This window comes from Aphidius gifuensis, linkage group LG1 (assembly GCF_014905175.1).
Source record: "Aphidius gifuensis isolate YNYX2018 linkage group LG1, ASM1490517v1, whole genome shotgun sequence".
Lineage (NCBI taxonomy): Eukaryota > Metazoa > Arthropoda > Insecta > Hymenoptera > Braconidae > Aphidius > Aphidius gifuensis.
The window spans coordinates 103,335-125,431 of record NC_057788.1 but is presented as its reverse complement, the minus strand read 5'-3'; the positions used below and the strand labels follow the sequence as shown (position 1 = coordinate 125,431).

The 22,097-nt window shown below is 26.5% G+C and overlaps 5 protein-coding genes across 6 annotated transcripts; 3 read left to right on the top strand and 2 right to left on the bottom strand.

Moving 5' to 3' along the window:
• Positions 1–2,800: 2,800 nt before the first annotated feature.
• Positions 2,801–4,771, top strand: LOC122860605 (ruvB-like 2). Its single transcript, XM_044164496.1, has 3 exons — positions 2,801–2,909; positions 3,263–4,637; positions 4,723–4,771. Exons 1-3 carry the CDS (start codon positions 2,904–2,906, stop codon positions 4,746–4,748), a joined length of 1,407 nt encoding a protein of 468 aa, XP_044020431.1. The 5' UTR covers positions 2,801–2,903; the 3' UTR covers positions 4,749–4,771.
• A 111-nt stretch (positions 4,772–4,882) lies between these two features.
• On the bottom strand, positions 4,883–6,628 carry LOC122860606 (ruvB-like 1). The gene is made up of 2 exons (XM_044164497.1): positions 6,374–6,628; positions 4,883–6,297 (listed from the first exon to the last, which is right to left on the bottom strand). Exons 1-2 carry the CDS (start codon positions 6,512–6,514, stop codon positions 5,071–5,073), a joined length of 1,368 nt encoding a protein of 455 aa, XP_044020432.1. The 5' UTR covers positions 6,515–6,628; the 3' UTR covers positions 4,883–5,070.
• A 122-nt stretch (positions 6,629–6,750) lies between these two features.
• Positions 6,751–22,095, top strand: LOC122847772. The gene is made up of 22 exons (XM_044145629.1): positions 6,751–7,077; positions 7,387–7,542; positions 7,612–7,749; positions 7,816–7,951; positions 8,031–8,084; positions 8,149–8,508; positions 8,580–9,271; positions 9,339–9,480; positions 10,373–10,838; positions 11,638–11,671; positions 12,850–12,997; positions 13,069–13,190; positions 13,265–13,825; positions 13,897–14,055; positions 14,114–14,208; positions 14,378–14,530; positions 15,199–15,351; positions 15,454–15,556; positions 16,237–16,510; positions 19,093–19,211; positions 19,280–19,449; positions 19,512–22,095. Exons 1-22 carry the CDS (start codon positions 7,061–7,063, stop codon positions 21,113–21,115), a joined length of 5,856 nt encoding a protein of 1,951 aa, XP_044001564.1. The 5' UTR covers positions 6,751–7,060; the 3' UTR covers positions 21,116–22,095.
• Positions 10,867–15,676, top strand: LOC122860603 (serine/threonine-protein kinase dyf-5-like). 2 transcript variants are annotated; one of them, XM_044164495.1, is made up of 9 exons: positions 10,908–11,777; positions 12,703–12,997; positions 13,069–13,190; positions 13,265–13,825; positions 13,897–14,055; positions 14,114–14,251; positions 14,349–14,639; positions 15,182–15,387; positions 15,454–15,676. In XM_044164495.1, exons 2-9 carry the CDS (start codon positions 12,836–12,838, stop codon positions 15,567–15,569), a joined length of 1,755 nt encoding a protein of 584 aa, XP_044020430.1. In that variant the 5' UTR covers positions 10,908–11,777; positions 12,703–12,835; the 3' UTR covers positions 15,570–15,676. The 2 variants fall into 2 exon arrangements, with proteins under 2 accessions (XP_044020429.1, XP_044020430.1); XM_044164494.1 differs by lacking the exon at positions 15,454–15,676 and having other exon boundaries at positions 10,867–11,777; positions 14,349–15,297.
• On the bottom strand, positions 15,656–18,782 carry LOC122860602 (equilibrative nucleoside transporter 4). The gene is made up of 2 exons (XM_044164493.1): positions 18,084–18,782; positions 15,656–18,016 (listed from the first exon to the last, which is right to left on the bottom strand). The coding sequence occupies exons 1-2, from the start codon at positions 18,251–18,253 to the stop codon at positions 16,225–16,227; spliced, it is 1,962 nt and encodes a 653-aa protein (XP_044020428.1). The 5' UTR covers positions 18,254–18,782; the 3' UTR covers positions 15,656–16,224.
• Positions 22,096–22,097: the final 2 nt, after the last annotated feature.

Genomic DNA, 22,097 nt, shown 5'->3' with positions numbered 1-22,097 from the left:
GGACGCAAAGATAAATTTAATAAATATAAACGTAAGTAATATATGAGACATTGTTCATTAATTAAAATAATCATAAAATATATATTGTTAAATTATTTGTAAAATTAAATCATCTATATAAAATGGAAAAAAAAAATTTGATCAATACCTGGTGACAAATGAATAAATTAAAAAAAAGGCTAATTGATATTTTATTTTTAAAATATTTCATGCTACTAATGAATCATGATGAATCATTGGGTAGATATGAATGACGCACAGGTGTTGATAATGAAAAACAAAAAAAAAACCTTTTTTTTTGTGTAAACGTGGACAGGAAAAATTTAATAAATCAAGGTAATAAGTAATAATTAGACATCAATCATTATATAAAAGTCATAAAATACAATGAATTTATTTGTACAATTGAATCATTTATTATTAAATGGGTCAAAATTTTCATGGATACTTGATGTAAAAACAAAAAAATTAATTTAAAAAAAAAAATGGTTGATGGATATTTTATTTTATTTTATAAATATATAGTTGATGAATCATAGCGTAGATAACAAACGACTCACAGGTGCTGATAATCAAAAATATAAAAAACCAAAAAAAAAAAAATAAAAATAGATTTTATAACTTTGTTGATAACAACAACAGTGTATTATTTTTATTTTTTTAATTTGAAAGAAATAATAATAATAATAATTTACTTTTTATCAAAAATAAAATTCAATTTAAAGAAAAAAAAAAGTGGTGATAATGATAATGGGCTTTCTTTTCAGTAAAAATAGACGAAAAATATGTCAAGCAATGAAAATCCACCCAATGCTGGATATCCAGGTCAACCAGGTTATTATATATTTTTATTTTATTTACAAAAAAATCTTTGAAGCAGTATTAATTGTCAAATTAATTGAAAAATGTCTTAACACTTTAAATTAATTTATACTTTTAATTTGCAATAAATAAATTATGTTTAGGTCCGGATTTTGTACTGCCAGCATCACCACCAGGTGCAATATCAACACCTGGAATAATCAGCAACACAAGTGATCCAGAAAATCCAACACGAAATGAAGCCAATGATAATAAAGAAAAATTACGTCTTGGTTTCATTCAAAAAGTTGATCCACTTCTTACGAGTCATTTGTTATTTCTATTTGGACAATTAATTATTAATTTTATCGACGAACTGAATTCGATTGTTCTAATTATCTTTGTTGCCATTGCAAGTGGTCTTATTAGTGTAACATTAAGACGATTCCGGAAACATGAGGTTGATTTATTATTTTATAATTTTTATTTTATATACATTTGTTATATTTTAAAAATAAATAATCATTTGTTATTGTTATTTTTTCAGTTACTTCTTACTCTTGGAATAACAATTGTTCTTTGTTTCTCAATGACTTTGTTAGCATTCATAACAGAATGGATTCATGTAATGTTGCCTAAAACGATCACTGTTTGTGTAATTCGACTTTTGATTTTCGGCATTATTACAAAGTTTTTTCTTTCATATACAAGTATATATTATATATTTATATGTATTTATGGTACAGTGGGAGCACTAGTGTATTCGTATTTTATTAATTGTGAAATACAACTTATAATAAATGGTAAAGGCGAGTATTTAATATTACCAGAGATTTATGCATTGGTTGCACTTTGTACTTATGTTGATTTTATGAATTTTTTCGTTTATGTTCTCATGATCATCGGTGGTGTGAACCACAAGATCTCATGATTAATTTTATTACCATATTATTTTCATTGTTTTTTTCTGTTGAAAAAAGAAACATTTAAAAAAATGGACTGCCATTCATTAATTAATAGATTTTTGCATAATATTCATGTGATAGAAATCAAAATATAAAATTATAATCAATTATAATTTTTTTCTTTTTTAAATTACATTGTAAATTATATTATCAATATTATTATTTTTACTTGAAATTCGTAACTATCATTTTTACTATCAGCAAAGTAATAATCAGTTAATTTTTTTTTCCATTTAAATTTACATAACAGAGTTGGTTCAAATATAATAAAACATTTTTTAGTATAATAATTATGTAGTGAGTTTATTTTTTATTCAATTAATCCCAACAATAATTCTTGAGCAAACAAACTCAGTAAAAATGATATAAATTTATTATTGTATGCATAATGTATTGGGATGTAAATTACAATGTTCTAAACTTCTAATTTTATCAATTATTTGTGAAATTATTTCAGGAATAAAATATACCCAATCAATCGAGTGCAACAAAGGATATTGTCTTAAAAATTTACAGATTTATAGAAGGAAAAAATCTAAACAACTTAGACCCAAAAAGTATATTATTGATATTATTAAATAAGCCAAATTGTTTTTTCAAAAATTTACATTAATAAAATACCAGAAGTAATGTGTGGTGCTATCTGAATAAAAGCTGGACAGACTATTAGAGCCGCTATGATATTGATAAAAACTGATAAAAACTGATAAAAACACAAAAAAAAAAAAAAAGTTCCAAGTGAACAGTCTTGAATGTCTCGAACTTAAATTTTATTTAACACGTTGACATACGGCAAGGATCACAATCAATCACAATCCACAAGTACATACGAATTACAATAACTAAAACAATATGTAGAGAAAATTTTATTTAGATATCTACAACTTACAAGTACTTGATCATTATATATCAGTATATTTTATATCAGTCAATTTGAATTGTGTTGGTAAAATAGCTTTTAAAAAAATATACATCTCCGCAATATGGAAGCCATAGCGCTAGCAGTCATTAACAATAATAATAATAATAGTAATAAACAATACACACAAAAATTTTCAAGGAAAAATAATAAATTGCGTGCGACACGCGGATTTTATATTTTTATATAAATAAAAACACAAAAATCAATAGATAATTATGGCGGTGAGTTAATTTTTATTATAAATTATTAATTAATTAATTATTTTTTTTCAACTAATTTTTTAAAGAAAATTCAAGTACAAAAAAATTAAATTGTAATATTAAATAATTAAAATTTGAGGTTATCGGTTAACCGGCTAATTTGTTGATACAAAATAATAATATTTTTCTACTTAATTAAATAGACAACAATAATTGCCAATCAATTTGTAATTAATTATTTTAAATAATAACACAGATTAAATTTACAAAATAATATGTATAATCAATCATCAAAATTTAACAGTTGTCATAGCAACATGAAAATTTAAACAACTAAAATAATATAACTGTAATATTATTATAATTATTTTTAGGCAATTGCTGCAGCAAAAGTACAAGAAGTACGTGAAATAACACGTATTGAGAGAATTGGTACTCATTCTCATATACGTGGTTTAGGTTTAGATGACACTGTTCAACCTCGTCATGTATCTCAAGGTATGGTTGGTCAGCTAAAAGCTCGTAGAGCCTTGGGTATTTTACTGGAAATGATTAAAATTGGAAAAATAGCTGGACGTGGTGTTTTGTTGGCTGGACCACCAGGTACTGGTAAAACAGCAATTGCCATGGGTTTAGCACAAACACTTGGACAAGATACACCATTCACATCAATGGCTGCATCAGAAATATTTTCATTGGAAATGAGCAAAACTGAGTCATTAACACAAGCACTTAGAAAATCAATTGGTGTACGTATCAAAGAAGAGACTGAAATAATTGAAGGTGAAGTTGTTGAAATACAAGTTGATAGACCAGCAACTGGTAGTGGTGTTAAAGTTGGTAAATTAACATTAAAAACAACTGAAATGGAAACAATATATGATCTTGGTAATAAAATGATTGACAGTTTAATCAAGGAAAAAGTACAAGCTGGTGATGTCATAACAATTGACAAAGCAACTGGTAAAATTAATCGTCTTGGACGTTCATTTACACGTGCACGTGATTATGATGCAACTGGATCACAAACGAGATTTGTACAGTGTCCAGAGGGTGAATTACAAAAAAGAAAAGAAGTTGTTCATACAGTGTCATTGCATGAAATTGATGTTATCAATAGTCGTACACATGGTTTTTTGGCATTATTTTCTGGTGACACCGGTGAAATTAAGCCAGAAGTACGTGAACAAATTAATGGCAAAGTTGCTGAATGGAGAGAAGAAGGAAAAGCCGAAATAATACCAGGTGTATTGTTCATTGATGAGGTACACATGTTGGACATTGATTGTTTTTCATATTTAAATTGTGCATTGGAAAATGAAATGGCACCAATTGTCATAATGGCATCAAACAGACGTGACACACAAGTACGTGGAACAACATACAAAAGTCCACATGGTATACCATTTGATTTTCTTGATAGAATGATCATTGTTCATACAAGTCAATACTCAGATAAAGATTTAAAAGAAATCCTGAAAATAAGATGTGAAGAGGAAGACTGTGAAATGTCAGATGATGCATTGATTGTTTTGACGAGAATTGCACGTGAAACATCATTGAGATATGCTATTCAACTTATTACTCTGTCATCATTGGTATGTCGTAAAAGAAAAGGTACCGAGGTCAGTGTTCCTGATGTTCGTAAAGTATATGATCGTTTTTTGGATGAAAAAAGATCAACACAATTTTTAGATGAATATCAAGATTCTTTCATGTTTAATCAACCTGCTGCTGCTGTTGCTGCTAGTAAGTTTTTATTATTTAAAAATTATTTAACAATTAATTTCAAACAGATTTCATGATATTGATATTTTTCTTTTTTTTTTTTCAGCTGAGCAAGAAATGGAATGCTCATAAATTTTATCAACAAAAAAAAAAATCAACATTTAAATATAGTTTTTTATTTTTTCAATAATATTAATTTTTGATTCAATAATTTAAATGGAACATTATTATAAGGAAATAGTTATTAAATAAATAAAACAAAAAAATTTACATTAATGTTGTTTTTTATTATTTTTTACAAAACTTGAAAATTAAATGATATTTTATGAAGTCATTTTCGTCTTAAAAAACTTTAACGTAAGTGTTTTGTCTTTTTTTTTTTCTTTTTGTTATTTTTTTTTTTTTCTTATTAAAATAAATTTATATTCACACAAGCCTAAGATTAAAGAAAAATCTATTCCATAAATAAATTAGAATTTTCAATGAGAATTTTAGCTGATGATTTAGCATCAATAAATAATTCAGCAGCTTCTTCGACATCTTGTTTTTGAATGACTTTTCTTCCATCAATTTTAGCAATTAAAGATGCTGGTGTTAATAATTGTACGACATATCTAAGTGTTGTCGTTGCACCCAACTCACCAAGTGCAGCTAATGCTTCATCCTCAATTTGTAGGCCTTCAGTAACAGCACGAATTTTGGCAATTTGTTGAATTTCCGATTTAACATATGGTGGTGTTTTAATTGTTATTAAACGAGTATGAAAATCAAATGGTATACCATGTGGTGCCTTGATGTCTGTGCCTCTAATATTACAATGACCACGATTTGTTGCAAATATAACAATTGGAGCAATTGCACTCTCTAATGAACGATTTAAATATGTAAATGTTTCAATATCCAACATTTGTACTTCATCAATAAATAATACACCTGGTACAAGTTCAGCAATACCCTGATCAATATAACCATTGACAACTTTATTTATTTCTTTTCTTAATTTATCTGTTATTTCAGTTTTTTTGGGTTTCATTAATTGTCCCATCATTGACATAATATCTTGTCCACCTTGTGGTTTAGCATTGGCAACATCTAAATCATGAAGTGTAACATCTTGTACAACTTCTTTTTTTTTATGAACATCACCTTTTGGTAATGGCACATATTCTTCAGCTTCAAGATCAAATTCAGTTGCATAATTGTCACTTCTACCTTGTCTTTTAACAGCTCCACTATTTGACTCAATATAAATGACATCACCAACTTCAACTTTTTCTTTTTGCAATGATTGATAAATGGATGGATCAAGTTTTAATTGTTTTGTTCCTTTGGCTGTTTTCAAGCCAATAATAACATGTGATACTGTTTTTCCATAACCACCCATTGGATTTTCAGTTTCAACTGGTGTTAATTCAGTAACTTCACCCTCATAAACTTCTTTTGTTTCTTTTATTCTAATACCAATTGCACGACGAAAGTTTTCCATGAGTACTTCAGTCTTTTTAATTTCAGCACTGTATATTTCTGATCCAACCATTGGACAAAATGGTACTTTACTACCAAGTTCTTGGGCAATTGCCAATGCCAATGCTGTTTTACCAGTACCTGGTGGACCAACCAATAACACACCACTACCAGCCATTTTTTTACATCTTATCAAATCAACAATTGTTCCAGCATTCTAAAAAAATAAAATATTTATAATAATACATTTTACTTTTTTTATAATCAGCTAAATATAAATATGAATTACTAACCTCTCTTGCACATGTTTGACCAACCAGACCGGCTGCTGATTGTATTGCAACACCATTTTCATCAAGACCAAGTCCTTTAATATGTGAATGTCCTGATACTCGTTGAGTTTTAGCAGAACTTTTAACTTCTTCAATCTTCATATTTGTGTATTTTTTATATACTCTTTTATGTCAAGATGATATTTATTTTTATTGATCAAACGTTTTTATGGATAAAACAATCGCCAATTCTCCACGATAATAAAACGCGCGGGATACTTGATGATTTGTCTAACTTCACGTTGTTGTTGTTGTCAACTCCCACCATAAAAAATAAGACGAAAAAAAATTTCCACTCCTCACTCTCTCTCTTTTTTGCTCCCCACTAAGGTCCATGACGATGATGTTGATGATGATGATGATGACGATTAGTCATACACACACATACACCTTTGCAAAATCTCAATGAAACTGTGTGTTCATGCCAGTGCCAAGTGCCAACGAGAGAGAATATAATCTGACTTTTATTGTGTCATCATGAATTAATTGAAAATTGAAATAATAAATAATAATCAGTTGATCAGTGTTATTTGTCTGAGCCTCATGTGTCAATTACTAAATAATTTAAAAGGCCTCGTTAATATTATTGTTAATAATAAAACATGCTGTGATATATAAATTAATTAAATAATAATACATATTTATAAAATGGGATCTAGACTTAGGTAAACTTGTCAGTCATATGTTTCAAGAATCAACAATTACTTTCACTTGTCATTTTATACCTATACCTATATTTATTTTTTTTGTTAAACATTTTAATTTTAAATTATAATTAAGTATTGTAATATATTTTATTTAATAATTTTATCATTCATGTTGGATATATAATTAAATTTTTATTTTCCTTATCAGTTGATATGTCTCTATTATTTACACATGATAAATAAACCCAAAGACAACTTAATACTTATCTTTTTTTTTTTTTTTTAAATTATACATACTTACATGTTTTAATTTATCATTTGTTACAGAGAAAATGTTAAACATTTGTATGAGTGTTTTTGTGAAATTGCTGCTCCAGTTGGTGAACAATCAGCTTGGATATTACAAAAATATCCAGACTCTTTTACAGACCAAGAAGTTATTAAAAATGTACCAAAATTTGCATATCCCTGTGATTTTGAAAAGTAAGTTTATTTAAATAGGTATACATACGTAAAAGTTTAATTAATTAATTATATTTTTATTTTTTTAAGCTCAATTGTTCAGCATTTTTCATTTGTCCTGACTAGCATTGATTCAAAATGGACATTTGGATTTTGTCGACATGATCCAAAAACAGAAACTGCATTAGTTCTTTTAAGTTCATTGCCATGGCATGAAATGTTTTACAAGTAATTATTATATTTATTTAACAATATATAAATATTTAATTACGTATTAATAATAAATATTTACAGATTATTAAATAATATTGCAACACTTGTTGCAAGTAGCAACAGCGGAAATTTACCAAAATTTCTTGGTGATGTTTATTCAAGTAATGTTCCAATGCCTGGAGCATCTGTAACTATTTCAATATCAGAGCCAAATATTGTAAGTTTATATTGTAAATCATATAGGTATATTTTTAATAAGAAATTTTTTGATAATTATTTTATTTTTTGTTTTACAGACATATGTTTGCTCAAGTCCACGACAATTTCAACTTCCCAGTATTCCAGAAAATGTAATAATTTTCATATAATATAATTCATCATTATTATTATTTATAATTAAATTATTTTTTACAGAGAAATTTAACGGAATATTATAGTGCCGTTGACGCCCACAATATGATGATAATATTTTCATCAATGCTTTATGAAAGAAGAATAATATTTACATCTAAAAAATTATCAAGACTAAGTGCATGTGTACAAGCATGTAATGCATTGATATATCCAATGATTTGGCAACATATATACATACCAGTTTTACCTCTAGCATTAATGGATTATTTATTAGCACCAATGCCATTTTTAATTGGTGTACCATCAACAATACTAGAACGTGTACATAAAAATGATTTAGGTGATGTTGTTGTACTTGATGCTGACAATAATTCCATTGAATCACCATTTCAAGATCTAGAATCACTTCCTGTTGATGTTGTAAGTTTAAGAAAAATTTATGATACATATCTATTATACCTATATTATTATTATTATGTTTGTTTAAATAGATAACAAATTTAAGAAAAGCATTACGTAATCGACCATCATTATTGGGTGACGGTGTATCACGTGCATTTTTACGTGCATTGGTTCAATTAACAGCTGGTTATCGTGAAGCCTTGACACTACAACAAGGTGAAAGAATAACATTTGATGAAAATGCATTTGTTGAAAGTCGTCCATATTCAATGCAACCATTTTTACGTAAAATGCTTGAATTACAAATATTTCAACAATTTATTGAAGAACGTTTACATATGCTTAATTGTGGTCTTGGTTTTTCTGATGAATTTGAAATGGAAGCATGTAATTATTCTGATAAAACAAGTAATAAAATAATACAACAATATCGTGAATGGACTGGTGCTATGAAAAAAGAAGGTACAGCATTTTTTCGTAGTGTCAAAGATAAAGCAAATCCAGCAATGAAAAATGCTGTTAAATCAGTTAAAAATAAAGGTAAAGATATGAAAACAGTATACAAAGGATTAAAATGGAAAGGTAAATCATCAAGAGGAGTAGGAGGAAGTGAAAATAGTCATCGTTTTCATCAACCAAGATCAGCACCAAGTTCACCAACACTTGATAGACGTACAACAAGTATATTTGGTACAGGATCAAAATCACCAAATGGTCTAACAGCAACAACATCATATCGTAAAGAATTACGTTTACGAAATAGTAATGTACCAGATACAAGGTAAAGATATATATAATAATAGGTATTATAAAATTATTTATAACAAAAATATAATTTTAATTTCAAGTCGAAAAAGATATTCACCATTAAATTCTGGCTCACCAGAAGAATTAGACTCACCAGAAACACCACCAGAACGTTTAAAAATTGATTTAATGAATGAACTTCAAGATGTCATATTTCCAAATACTCCACCAGTCGACAGAACTGTAAGTCAACTATTTATTTTTATTTTATTTCATTATATAAACATTATAAGCTTTAATTGTTGTTGTTGTTGTTGTTGTTGTTATTGTTTTTGTTGTTGATGTTGATGTTGTTGTTGTTGTTGTTGTTTTGTGCGCAAAAAGAAAAAAAAAAATAAACATTTGCAGCTGAAACCAGTGCGAAGTTTAGACAGCTTGAGACCTGCATGGAGTGGGCGTTTGCGACATGGCTCCCCATCATCAATTCCTAATCCAAGTGATGTTGCTATAAATCCAAAGACACATGTACCACCAAAAACATCATTAAATGCTTTAAAAAATAATTCATTAAATAATAATAATAATAATATTAATATAGAAATAAAATCATTAGATAATATAAATATTAAAAATAAATCATTGATTGAATCAAGTGTATTATTGGAATTAAAATCCAATGAGTATGTGAATCCAATAAATTCATTTATTCATAATAATAGTAATGATGATGATAAATTTGCTGATAATATTATTAAATCAATTGATGATGTTGTTGTTGCTATTGATGATGATGATGATGATGATGATAAATGCAATGATCCATTTGACACTAGTCAAATTAATATATCAATTCCAATATTACCAAAGCTATCATCAATTGATTGTAATACTGGAATTCATAATAATTCCTCGGTATTTTCTGATACCTGCTCTGCACATGTTGAGGTAATTTATTATTTATTATTTTTTATATAATACACTGCACTTTTTTAAATTTATGCTGCTTTTTTTTTTTTTTTTTTGTTGAAATTGGTATCATTATCACTGGGTGTTTGAAAGTAATTGTTGTTTTTATTTATAAAAATTAATTTGATGAATATAAATTGTTTTATTTATTTTGTTTTTTTAAATTTAGGAAACATCAGACATACAAGATTTGATACGTTTAGATTCAACAAATAGTGATGATGATTTTGATCCACTACTTTCAAAATCATTTGTAAGCCAACAACGACAAATGTCACAATCATTGCATATACAACAGTCTGGTGAAGGTATGAGTAATCCACTTTATCCATATTTTTTACCGTATAATGCTACTACCACCACCACCACCTCCAATAACAACAAAAACAACAGCAGCAACAACAACAATGACATCATTGAGGATAAACGTGGTGATTTTGATCTACTACAAGAATACGGTTTAGACTTTAATAATTTTAATCTGGAAAATTGTTCATCATCATCATCATCAACAACAACAAAACAAAAAAATAAAGACAATGACAATGAACCAAGTGGAAATCTTGATGATGTATTTGGCACATCATTTGCAACGTCAACTGTCAAATCACCAAATAATTGGACGAAATTTGATTGAAATTAAAAGCCAATCAATTTATGATTTGATGACATATCATGATTATTTTGTTGCATATAAACGAGCTGGTTTATTTTCATTTAAATCATGAAATACTTTATACACAATGTGATTATTAAATAAGTAAAATTTTTAAATTAATATTTACTCGATATTTCGAGTTATTTGTAAATATTATTAAAATTGTACATTTTATTTGTTAAAAAAAAAAATATGTTTAATTGATTTTTTAGAAAAAAAAATATACGCACATATTATAGTTAAGTTAAATTATTAGCTCGTTGATTTATATATTGATAAATTAATCATTTATCTACAATTTATTTACAAAAAAACAAATATATTTTACAAAAGCTCAATTTTTAAAATGTTAATTTTAATTCAGGCCAATTTGTTTTTTATCTTGAAACTAAATGAAACTAATTTTATCAATTTGTAGTTGAAATATTACTGATTAATTTTAATCTTTCATAATTTTTCTAAAAATCATTAATTGTTTTATTACGTTAACAAATTATTATTATTATTTTTAAAAAGTATACATGAATAAATTGTCAATGAGATACTAATATTTATAAATAAAAATATGAAGCTAAAGAAAAGAGAACAGCCATAATTTATTCAATCGAAATTTTCATTGATTTCTATATTTTTGACTTGTTTTACACTTTGTGTGTTAATGCATGGTAATTAATATTGATTGTACCCGTTTATTTTGTTGAAATTATAAAAATATATATCTAGAGTATATTTATAAAACAGTTGTCATGGATACGTGATTTTGTGTTAACCAACAGTTCAACAGTTCGCCACTGACTATGGTGAAGAAAGGTTCTTATAATTAAATAAACATTAAAAATTTAAATTACAATATTACTTATATTATATCAAAAAAAAAAAAAAAATATTTATATACATTTGTTATCAATTAATTCAGGTATATTATTTTAAAAAATATTTGTTCATCTAAATTTGTTTAAAAAAAAAAAAAAAATCAACAAACTTGTGAATTTTTTTTTACCAAAAATAAATGATATAAAAAAGTGTCAAGTATTGAAATTTGAAGGACATTTTCAGAGACCTTGTTTCATAATTAATATTGTAAATAAAAATATATAGATCAAAAGAAATGTTTAAAATGTTTGCGTGCCGGATTTGAGAAAGATAAATTAACTGCATGCAATTGTTAAGTCTATGCTAATTTATCAATGCAAGAACAAAATAAAATCCTCAAGGTGTTTTAAGCATTTTACTATTATTATTAAAGACAACGTTATTTAATAGATAAAATTTTAACTACAAAATAGCCAAGGAAAAAATAAAAGACAAATGGATAGAAAAATAAAAATAATTTGTGTTTCTAAGAAACGTGTTAAATCGATAAACAATTTTCTATTGCGTGCACAAGTCTTTTACACTTAATTTTGAATAATATATTTTTATTAAATTTACGAAAAAACAAATCAATATTGAGACAAAAAAATCAATAGAAAAAAAAAGCTATAAAATTTAATTGAGTACAAAAATATATAAAAACTTTGCAGGTGTCTAAAATGTCACAAGTTTATGTTTTTATTTCTTTTTTTATCACAGTTATTTTCTCTAGTCTATAATACAACTAGGCTATAGTTGAATTATTCAAAAACTTTTATAACTTATATATAGCTATAATGGTAGTTGTTGATTTTTTATTTTCAAGTAAAGAAAATTTACCATGAGTCCATGACCCAAATTATAATAATGATAATTTAATAGCTTCAAGAAAAAGAAAAAAATATTGTATTTCAATTAATTAATTATTAATAACAATAATAATAACTTAAAGTTTTATTTGTTTTTTTTTTCTTTTCTTTCCAATATAGTAACATGAAAAAAAATTGTTTACTGTCATTAACTTTCAAAAGAAAAACTCGACGAAGAAATAATCATTGACCTCGAGCAAAAGAATTGAATTTTTTTTTTTTTCAAAATTTGGATTGAAAAATTAAAAAGTAAATGAAAATGAATAGATACATAACACTTAATCAATTGGGTGATGGAACATTTGGATCAGTTGTACTTGGTCAACGTGTTGACACTGGTGAAAAAGTTGCCATCAAAAGAATGAAAAGAAAATATTATTCCTGGGAAGAAGCCATGAATCTTCGTGAAGTTAAAGTAATAATATTTAAGCTTTTAAATTTATTAATAATAAACAATAATTATAATTATTATTATTATATTTTTAGTCATTAAAAAAATTGAGCCATGCAAATGTCGTTAAACTAAAAGAGGTCATTAGAGAAAATGATGTACTTTATTTTGTCTTTGAATATATGAAAGAAAATTTATATCAACTTATGAAAGACAGGTAATTTGTAATTAATTTAATATACATATAAATAATTTAACATTAATTTAATTTTGATAAATTTAATTTTCAAGAGATAAATTATTTCCTGAGCCAGTTGTAAGAAATATGATATTTCAAGTACTTCAAGGTTTATCATTTATGCACAAACATGGCTTTTTTCATCGTGATATGAAACCAGAAAATTTACTATGCATGGGACCAGAATTAGTTAAAATTGCTGATTTTGGATTAGCACGTGAAATAAGATCAAGACCACCATACACTGATTATGTATCAACAAGATGGTACAGAGCACCAGAAGTGTTGCTTCATTCAACAACATACAATAGTCCAATAGACATATGGGCTGTTGGTTGTATTATGGCTGAGCTATATACATTTAGACCATTATTTCCTGGTAAATCAGAAATTGATGAAATATTTAAAATATGTGCTATCATTGGAACACCAGATAAAGATGATTGGCCAGATGGTTATCAACTTGCTGCTGCAATGAATTTTAAATTTCCAGTATTACCAAAAACTCCATTAAAAAATATCATACCAAATGCTAGTCAAGAAGCCATTGTATTTATGGAAGACATGTTGGAATGGAATCCATTAAAAAGACCAACTGCACAACAATCATTAAGGTTTTATTTTATTTTATTTTATTTTTTTTTTTCATTGTTAAAGATCTAATTTTTATGCTTTTCATTATAAGGTATCCATATTTTCAAGTAAACAATGCAAATCGTGTTATGAGTAGTAGTAGAAAAATTGGTAATTCTCAACGTGAATTATTGATGAACAAAGTTAATTTTCCAACTACAAATGTAAATTTTAATCAAGACACCTTTAATAGAACAATTGTTGTATCAAGGTATAGTTCAAATTAATATTTATATTTCATGTAAATTAATTTTATTGCTAATCAACAGATCAACTGATAAAATAGCACCAGTTCAAATTCAAGTACAACCAGTATTACCATTATTAAATAATAATAAAAAACAAAGCTGGGATCAAGATGTTGGTAATGATGATAATGATTATGATGATGAATTAAATTCTTCTGGGTAAAAAAATAAAAATATAAAAAAATAATCAAATAAACTATCTGTTAAGTAAAATAAATATTTGTATAAAAAGATAAATATGTTTTTTTTTTAATAGAAATAAAACACTGACAAAAACTGGACAAGATAATATTTGTAAAGAAAATCGTGTCAGTTGGAATGAAATATTTGGATTAGATCAAAATAAAAATAAAAATCAAACAACAAAAAATTTAAATGGTAATTGGATAACACCAGGATGGAATGAAACACCACCAACTCGTAATTTGAGTCAATCAAGTAATCATAATAAAAACAATAACAATAATCATAGAAAATTATCAGCAAAACAACATTATTTAAATGTTGCACGTTATGTTGCTGGACAAAATACAAATTTATCATCAAGGTACCGAAAATTAAGACGTCAAATTGTGTTTATAATATGTGTTTATATATTTATTTTTACAACATATATTATTGGTTGTTTGACAATGGGACAATATGAATTTATTCAATATCTCATTTGTTATTTTAAATGCACTTGTGGTGATGATCACTATTATTATTCCTTAAATAACGATGACGATGACGATGACATGACTTTATCATTTACCATTGAAACATTTAATTTTTTAAATATTATTATTGATAAAATTGATAATATCAATAATACCATTCAAAGTATTTATGATCATTATAATATTTATGTCTTCCTTGATAGTATTTATAGTATTATTATTGATTCATCAAAAAAATTTAAAATTATGCTTGTTCAACATCTGTATGATAATTTATTATCTGATGTTTAATATTGTATTTATTAAATAATATCATCATTATAGACTATTAACACTATTTATTGTTGTCATTGTTGTTGTTTTTTTGTTGTTTTTTTTTCGTTTGGTTTCTTGATTTTTTCCTTTGTTTTTTTGTCATTTGTTTATTTAGAAATGGTGATGTTGAAGTTGGAAGAACAAGATTATTGCTAAATGGTATTGTTGCACCACCATCATTGGAAAAAAATGATAATTTAAATGAACAATTTTGGAATAATCGTGATGGTATTGATAGCCAAACAAGACAACAATATTTATTGAGAAATAGATATGAGACAAATGGCAGAATGCCATATTCAAATTTATTTTCAACACAAAGTAAATAAATTATATTACAATACAAAATAAATATATATTATTAATAATTTTTGAAATCAATTTTAGAACCAAGCAGCAAGGGAATTCTTCAATCATCAAGTCTTTTTGGAAATGTCGTGAGTTCAAGACCAAGTGGTGGAGTTCATGGAAGAACAGACTGGGCAGCCAAGTACCTCAAATAGCTTAAATATTCTCACTTAAAAAGCTCCGACTGTGATAAATAAATTCCATAATAACATAACAATAATCAACAAACAAACAAAAAAAATAATTTAATAAGTCAAAGTAGATTTATTTTATTTGTACATATCGACTTGAATAATTTAATAATGCCTGTTGTTATTATTGGCATAATATAATAATTTTAATGTTTTCACAAGTAGGGCTTATTGTTCATTAAATACTAAAAACAAAAAACAATATATACCTATATATATAATTTACGAAGATATGTTGTAACGAAATAATTTATTTACTTAAATTGTAATTATTTGTCTTGCGCTCATAAATTTATTTAAATTGACAAATTATTTTTATTTTAATATACATATAGGGCTTCTGTATTTTTTTTTTTCAAATCAACTGTTCAATTTCTGTGCATGTACATATATATTATATTAATCTCATTTTTAATTCAGTTTTGTTTGTTTTAAAAAAATACAACTCTCTCTGTTAACTGTTTCTCTCTCTCTATCAAAGAGGTTGATCAAATCCAGGGAAAAAAAAAAAAAAAACAATTTGATTTACCTCACAAATCCCAACAGTGTTAATAACAATTTTTTTACATTGACAAATAATTTATATATATATATATAAAATTTAATTGGTATAAATAAATTAATGAGGAAGAATTGAATTGCTAATGCTTGAAGTGATGTTGGCAACAACATCAGTCATCATGGTGGTGGTGGTGCTTGAATTACTAGCAGCATCAAAAATTCCAGCAACAGTTGTATTTGAAATAACAGCTGTTGTTGTCAATGCAATTGTTGTCATAGCAGTTGTTGCTGTTGTTGTTGTTGTTGTTTTGAGTATTGGAATTTTGTTGATGCTTTTAAAAGTTGAAAGAGTTGCATTAGCAAATAGCGTAGTTAAACTACGTGGAGTCGTTGTTGTTGTTGATGTTTTAATTGTTGTTGTTGTTATATTTGTAAATATATTTTTAAATGTTCTTGGTATTCTTGGACAAACTTGTCTAATGGTAATGGGTCTACCAAGATTATCAGTTAAACTATCATCAAGAATATAAGCCAACAATGATCCAATAGTAAGTCCAGTTGTATATGAAAGTGTCATAATATTACCAGCAAGTTCTCTGTGTTGTTCTGGTACTTTACTTGGTGCTTGAATCATTGGTACACTACCAACAATTCCATTTGTTAAACCAAGCAACCATGATAACAATAATGGATAACTTTCACCAGATAATACTGGTGCACGTCTCGGTATTGCACACAGTAAAAATAATGGTATCAATATTATTCTTGCTATTGAAAAATAAACAAGTTGTCCTCTTGTCCATTCATATGGTATTGATGCTAATATTTTACCAAGTAAATCAGCACCATTAAATGTTGCCATAAGTATAACTGGCATCCATGATTTAAATTTACATGATATTATTTCTGAAACAATACCTGGATAAAGACAAAGTGTTACAAAATATGCAACACCAATACTTGCCATATATGGAAATATTAATTTAGCAACTTCAGCACGTGCCATTAAACCTTTTTTTATTCCTGACCATGGTTTATTTACATTACCCTGACTACCATATGAACCACGTATTATAACAACATCTTCAACTTTATAAGTTGGTCCAGCAGCAGCAGCAGCAGCAGTAGTATCAACACAAATTGATGGACCATTTGGTTCATAAACTGGATTACTAAATGAAAATGCTGAATCATTTGTTGTTGTTGTTGCTGCTGCTGCTGTTGACGATGATGAATCTTGTAATGGACTTGTTTGTAATTTTAATATTCCATATTGTCCTTTATTATTTTGTCCATCAATATTTGATGTTTGATCAAGTGGATCCATTAATCCAACATCTTCAGTTGGTTCAAGTGTTATTTTATTTTTTTCTTGACACATTGTTATGTAAAATTGTACAAATTCAGTTTTTCTAACAATACGATGTAGAACTGAACATAAACATATTGATATTATTGATAATGCAAAAAACATTGATGTATTACCACGTTCATCAGCAACTAATGATTTTGTTAATATTCTACTAATTGATACCCAAAAACCAGCAGCACTTTCACCAGCCATAACAGCTTGTGTATAACGACTTGGTAGCATTGATGTGTAACCATAAAAACTTGATTGTTGAATTGTACAACCAACAGATACAACAGCAACAGCTATTAAATTTATTGTATATGATGTTGCCATACCAAAAAATTCCCACCATATTTCTGATACAACAACAAAATTTAATGTAACAACTGATACCAAATAGCCAAATGTTATTCTAGTATTTAATGATACTGTTTCAATCAATATATTATTTGCACATACTGAAACAAATGCCATTGTTATGTAGACTATTGACATGTCAAATATAACTGTTGTGCCTGGATAACGAGCTTGAAAATAGTCAACTGCAATCACAAAACTGCAATCACAAAAAAATCATTATTATTATTATTATAAATTTATTTAATTTTTTTTTATTGATTTACCTGTTGTAAGGCAAAAGAAATCCAACACCAGCAAGAACAAGAGAAAAATAAATAAAATTATAACGATCCACTGGTGGTGTTATGTGGGCAAAATCATTGTTGAATTTAAATTCATTCATTCCTCTGGCTTTACTCAATTGAACGTATCCACGACTTAAATTTTCATCCATTCTTGGATTATTTCAATAATTATTTATATTTATTGTTATTATTCAAATTTATTGAATCAATAACAATATGTACACATTTTTAATCAACTATATTCAACTATTTTTTGATATTTTTCAATTTAATTTCACTGTGATGATTTTTTTTTTTATCTCAAAAAAATAGTGTACTATTTATTTTTATTATTTTTAATAGTAACGTTAGCGCAAGTCTTGAGGGAGAGGAAAAAAAATTCTTAATACCATTGATTTCTGCGCGCGTTGCTTTACAAAAAAGTTTTTTATTATTGTGTGTTAACATATCATATAAGTAAGAAGGGTGACACACATTTTAATCAGATCCATCAGATCCATACTCAACAGTCTAAATAAAAAAAAACACCTATAACTATTATTATCAAAATATTATTTAATAATAATAATTGACTTGATGATTTGAGTATTGATTCATCAGCTCAACCTGATGCACCACTTGATGAGAATCAAATTATCAATTTCAAAAGGTCCTGTACATAGTTCCAATCAATCAATTTTATCATAACACACTAAACACACACGATCGAATATATTTTTAAATCAATTTAAATCTTTACCATGGAAAAATCGTATGACGCCATCTCTCCTCAAAAGCTACAGACTTTCATCTATAGTAAAACATGCACACACACACACTTAAACAAATAGTAAACAAATAACAATAATAATAATAAATAATAATATAGTGAGCATTATTTTGACAACAAGATTTGACATGTTGATATTTATAAATTGATATTTCAAATAATAATTATATATCTATTTGTTTTGATATAAATTAGATGAGCAAAAAAAAATCCTAAACAATGGATGTGTCAAGTGAAACAACAATTGAAGAAATTCAAGAAAAACCTCAAATAAATCAATCGCCAATTGTACGAGTACCAGTAAAACATGCAAATCTTGGAATAAGAAGTCATGCAATGTAAGTTTGAAATGAATTGGGTAAATGTAAATTAAAATAATAATTAATTTTCATATTTAAATTTCAAGGGATATGAGTACAATGGTTGAATTAACATCATTCAGTACAATGGGAAAAATTCAACCATTTTCAGTAACAATATCAACAACAGCAGCTCTTGTTGTTGATCTTCATTGTCATTTAATGGATAAAGAAGTATGTGGATATCTTGGTGGTCATTGGGACATAAATTCTCACAGTAAGTTAATCAACAAATTAATTAGATTATTGATATTAGATTATATTAAATTAATATTTTAGCATTGTCAATAACAAATGCATTTCCTTGTCGTTATGCTGGAAAAGACAAGACATCAGCTTCAATGGTTGAAGCTGAAATAGCTAAAGCAATGGAATGGCAAAGAGTTATACTTGTTGGTTGGTATCATTCACACAGATTACATGCTGCACCATCATTGCGAGATGTTGATTATCAGCTTGATTATCAAATTAAAATGAAAGGACCAAGTGACAATGGTTATACACCTTGTGTTGGTCTTATTTGTTCTCCATATCATGCTGATGCAAGTTGTTACGAATCAAATTTTAATGTATTTTGGTCAATGCCACCACCAGAAAATCGTCCACATGAATATCCACGTCCAATGTTATTGAGTTATACAATAACACAAGAGCCATTTATATCACAAGATTCACTTGATGAAATTAAAAAATGCATTGATTATTATCGTAGTGAGGGTGGTATTGATTTTAAAAAAAATTTCAATAGTACAACAACATATTTGGAACGTTTAAAAAATTCATTGGCATCAAAATTACCAGGTAGACAACGTGTTAATGGTACTGGTTATTGGGATGTTATACGTGAAATGATATTACCAGGTTCAAAAGATGAACCATCATCATCATCATCTCATACACAAATGAGTCAGTTATCTGAATCACTTGCACAAACACCTGGTGTATCATCAAATAATGTATTTTTAGCACCAATAAATTTTAAACCAGATACAACAATAACAAGTTCAATAACAAAACATTATAATAATCATCAACAAGCAACAATATCTTTACGTGATAAAAAAGAACATGATGAATTAATGTTAAAAGATACAAGAAATATTAAACATGATAGCAGTAATTTACCACCAACATTTAGAAGTGGTGAATTAACTGTATCATTAAAAAATAATATAAATAATAATAATAATAATAGCAACAATACTAAAAATGATTATGAACATAATAAAATTGATTTAAGTAAAATGAATGCACCATTAACAGCTGAAGCACTTGATAAACTTGGTGCAACATTATCACAATTTCCAATTGATTTACCACAACATTTATCACAATTTTCTGATATTAATAAATTATCATCACATTTTTCACCATCAGATATTGTTAAATTTCCTGGTTTTTCATTTGAAGAATTATCAAAAGCATCAACAAATGTTTATGCTAGAAATATTGCAAATCTTCTTGGTCCATTTGCTAAAAATGTATCATCAACATCATCATCAACATCAACATCAACAACAACAACAACAACACCAACAATACAAGATATTATGTCAGATAGAAAAAATGATTATACACCAAGTGATTTAACAAAATCATCATACACATCATCAATTGATGATAATAATTTAATAAAAGAAAGATTGAAAAAAATTGATCATTCTGTTGAACAAATAAGTAAACCAAATAGACCAACTGATTTTACAACTGCTGAAGAGTTATCAATATCAAGTGTACGTCCTGATTTTGGTGCAATGTTGGATATGTCAAATCGTTCATGTAATAAACAACAACAACAACAGTTAACAATTCAATCATCTGTTATTGGTGGTGGTGGTGGTGATCAAGGTGAATCATTGAACTTGACTAAAGATCGTCAATAAAGTATTAATTTGATAATAATATTAAAAAATATGACAAAACAAATGAAAAAAAAAAAAAAAATCAAGATTTTTTATCAAGGTTTTAATGGGACCTTGAAGAATCATCGACCCTTGTTCAACAAGGATATTAAAATAGTTGTTTAATGTAAAATAAAATATAAATTTTTATTTTAATTTCCACCTACACAAAAGAGTTGATGGCAAGTTGATTTTTTTTTTTTTTTTTTTTTTTCATTTTTCTATAAAAGACGAAGAAGAAAACGAAGAAGAAGAATAAGAAGAATAAGAAGAAGCCATTTGATATTTTTCACATACCACAAGCATTTTAAACAACAAGTGAATAAGATGTATCGTTTTTTTTTTTTTTTTAATTTTAAAATTTGTAACTATTTATGATTTTAGTATTATTATTGTTGATGATATATTTACAATTTGATTTAAAGACACGGGGGGCAAATAAATTTTGTGAAAGTAACGTGGTATTATATGAGAGTAGCTTACCGGTGGGGAAGAGAGCAACGTTTTTCTTGTGTATTTCTTGTCTCAACAGCCTCGAAGAGACCGATCGGACAGTCGCGCGGTAACGCTCACCTTCTTCTTCTCGGCTTTCACCTTAGCATTATTATTTTTATTTTTTATATACATTAAATTTTCTGTTTTATAAATTATTATTTAAATAAAAATATTTGTATTATTTTATATCAAAATTATTCATTAATAAAATTAAAGCTAAATGTTATTTTTTTTTTTTTTAAATAATTAATCTTTAACTTTTGGTGTTGATTGAAATAATTATTTCACAAATTTCTATATCGAAATTTGTGATATTATGTTTTTGTATTTTAATCTGCTGCTGCAACGATGAACGAGTAAAAACAAATTAAAAAATTTAAAAAATTACAAATACCAGTGGATAATTTACGTGAGATAGAAAAAAGAAAGGCAAAAAAAAAAAGTAATATTTAAAAATAAATAACCAGTG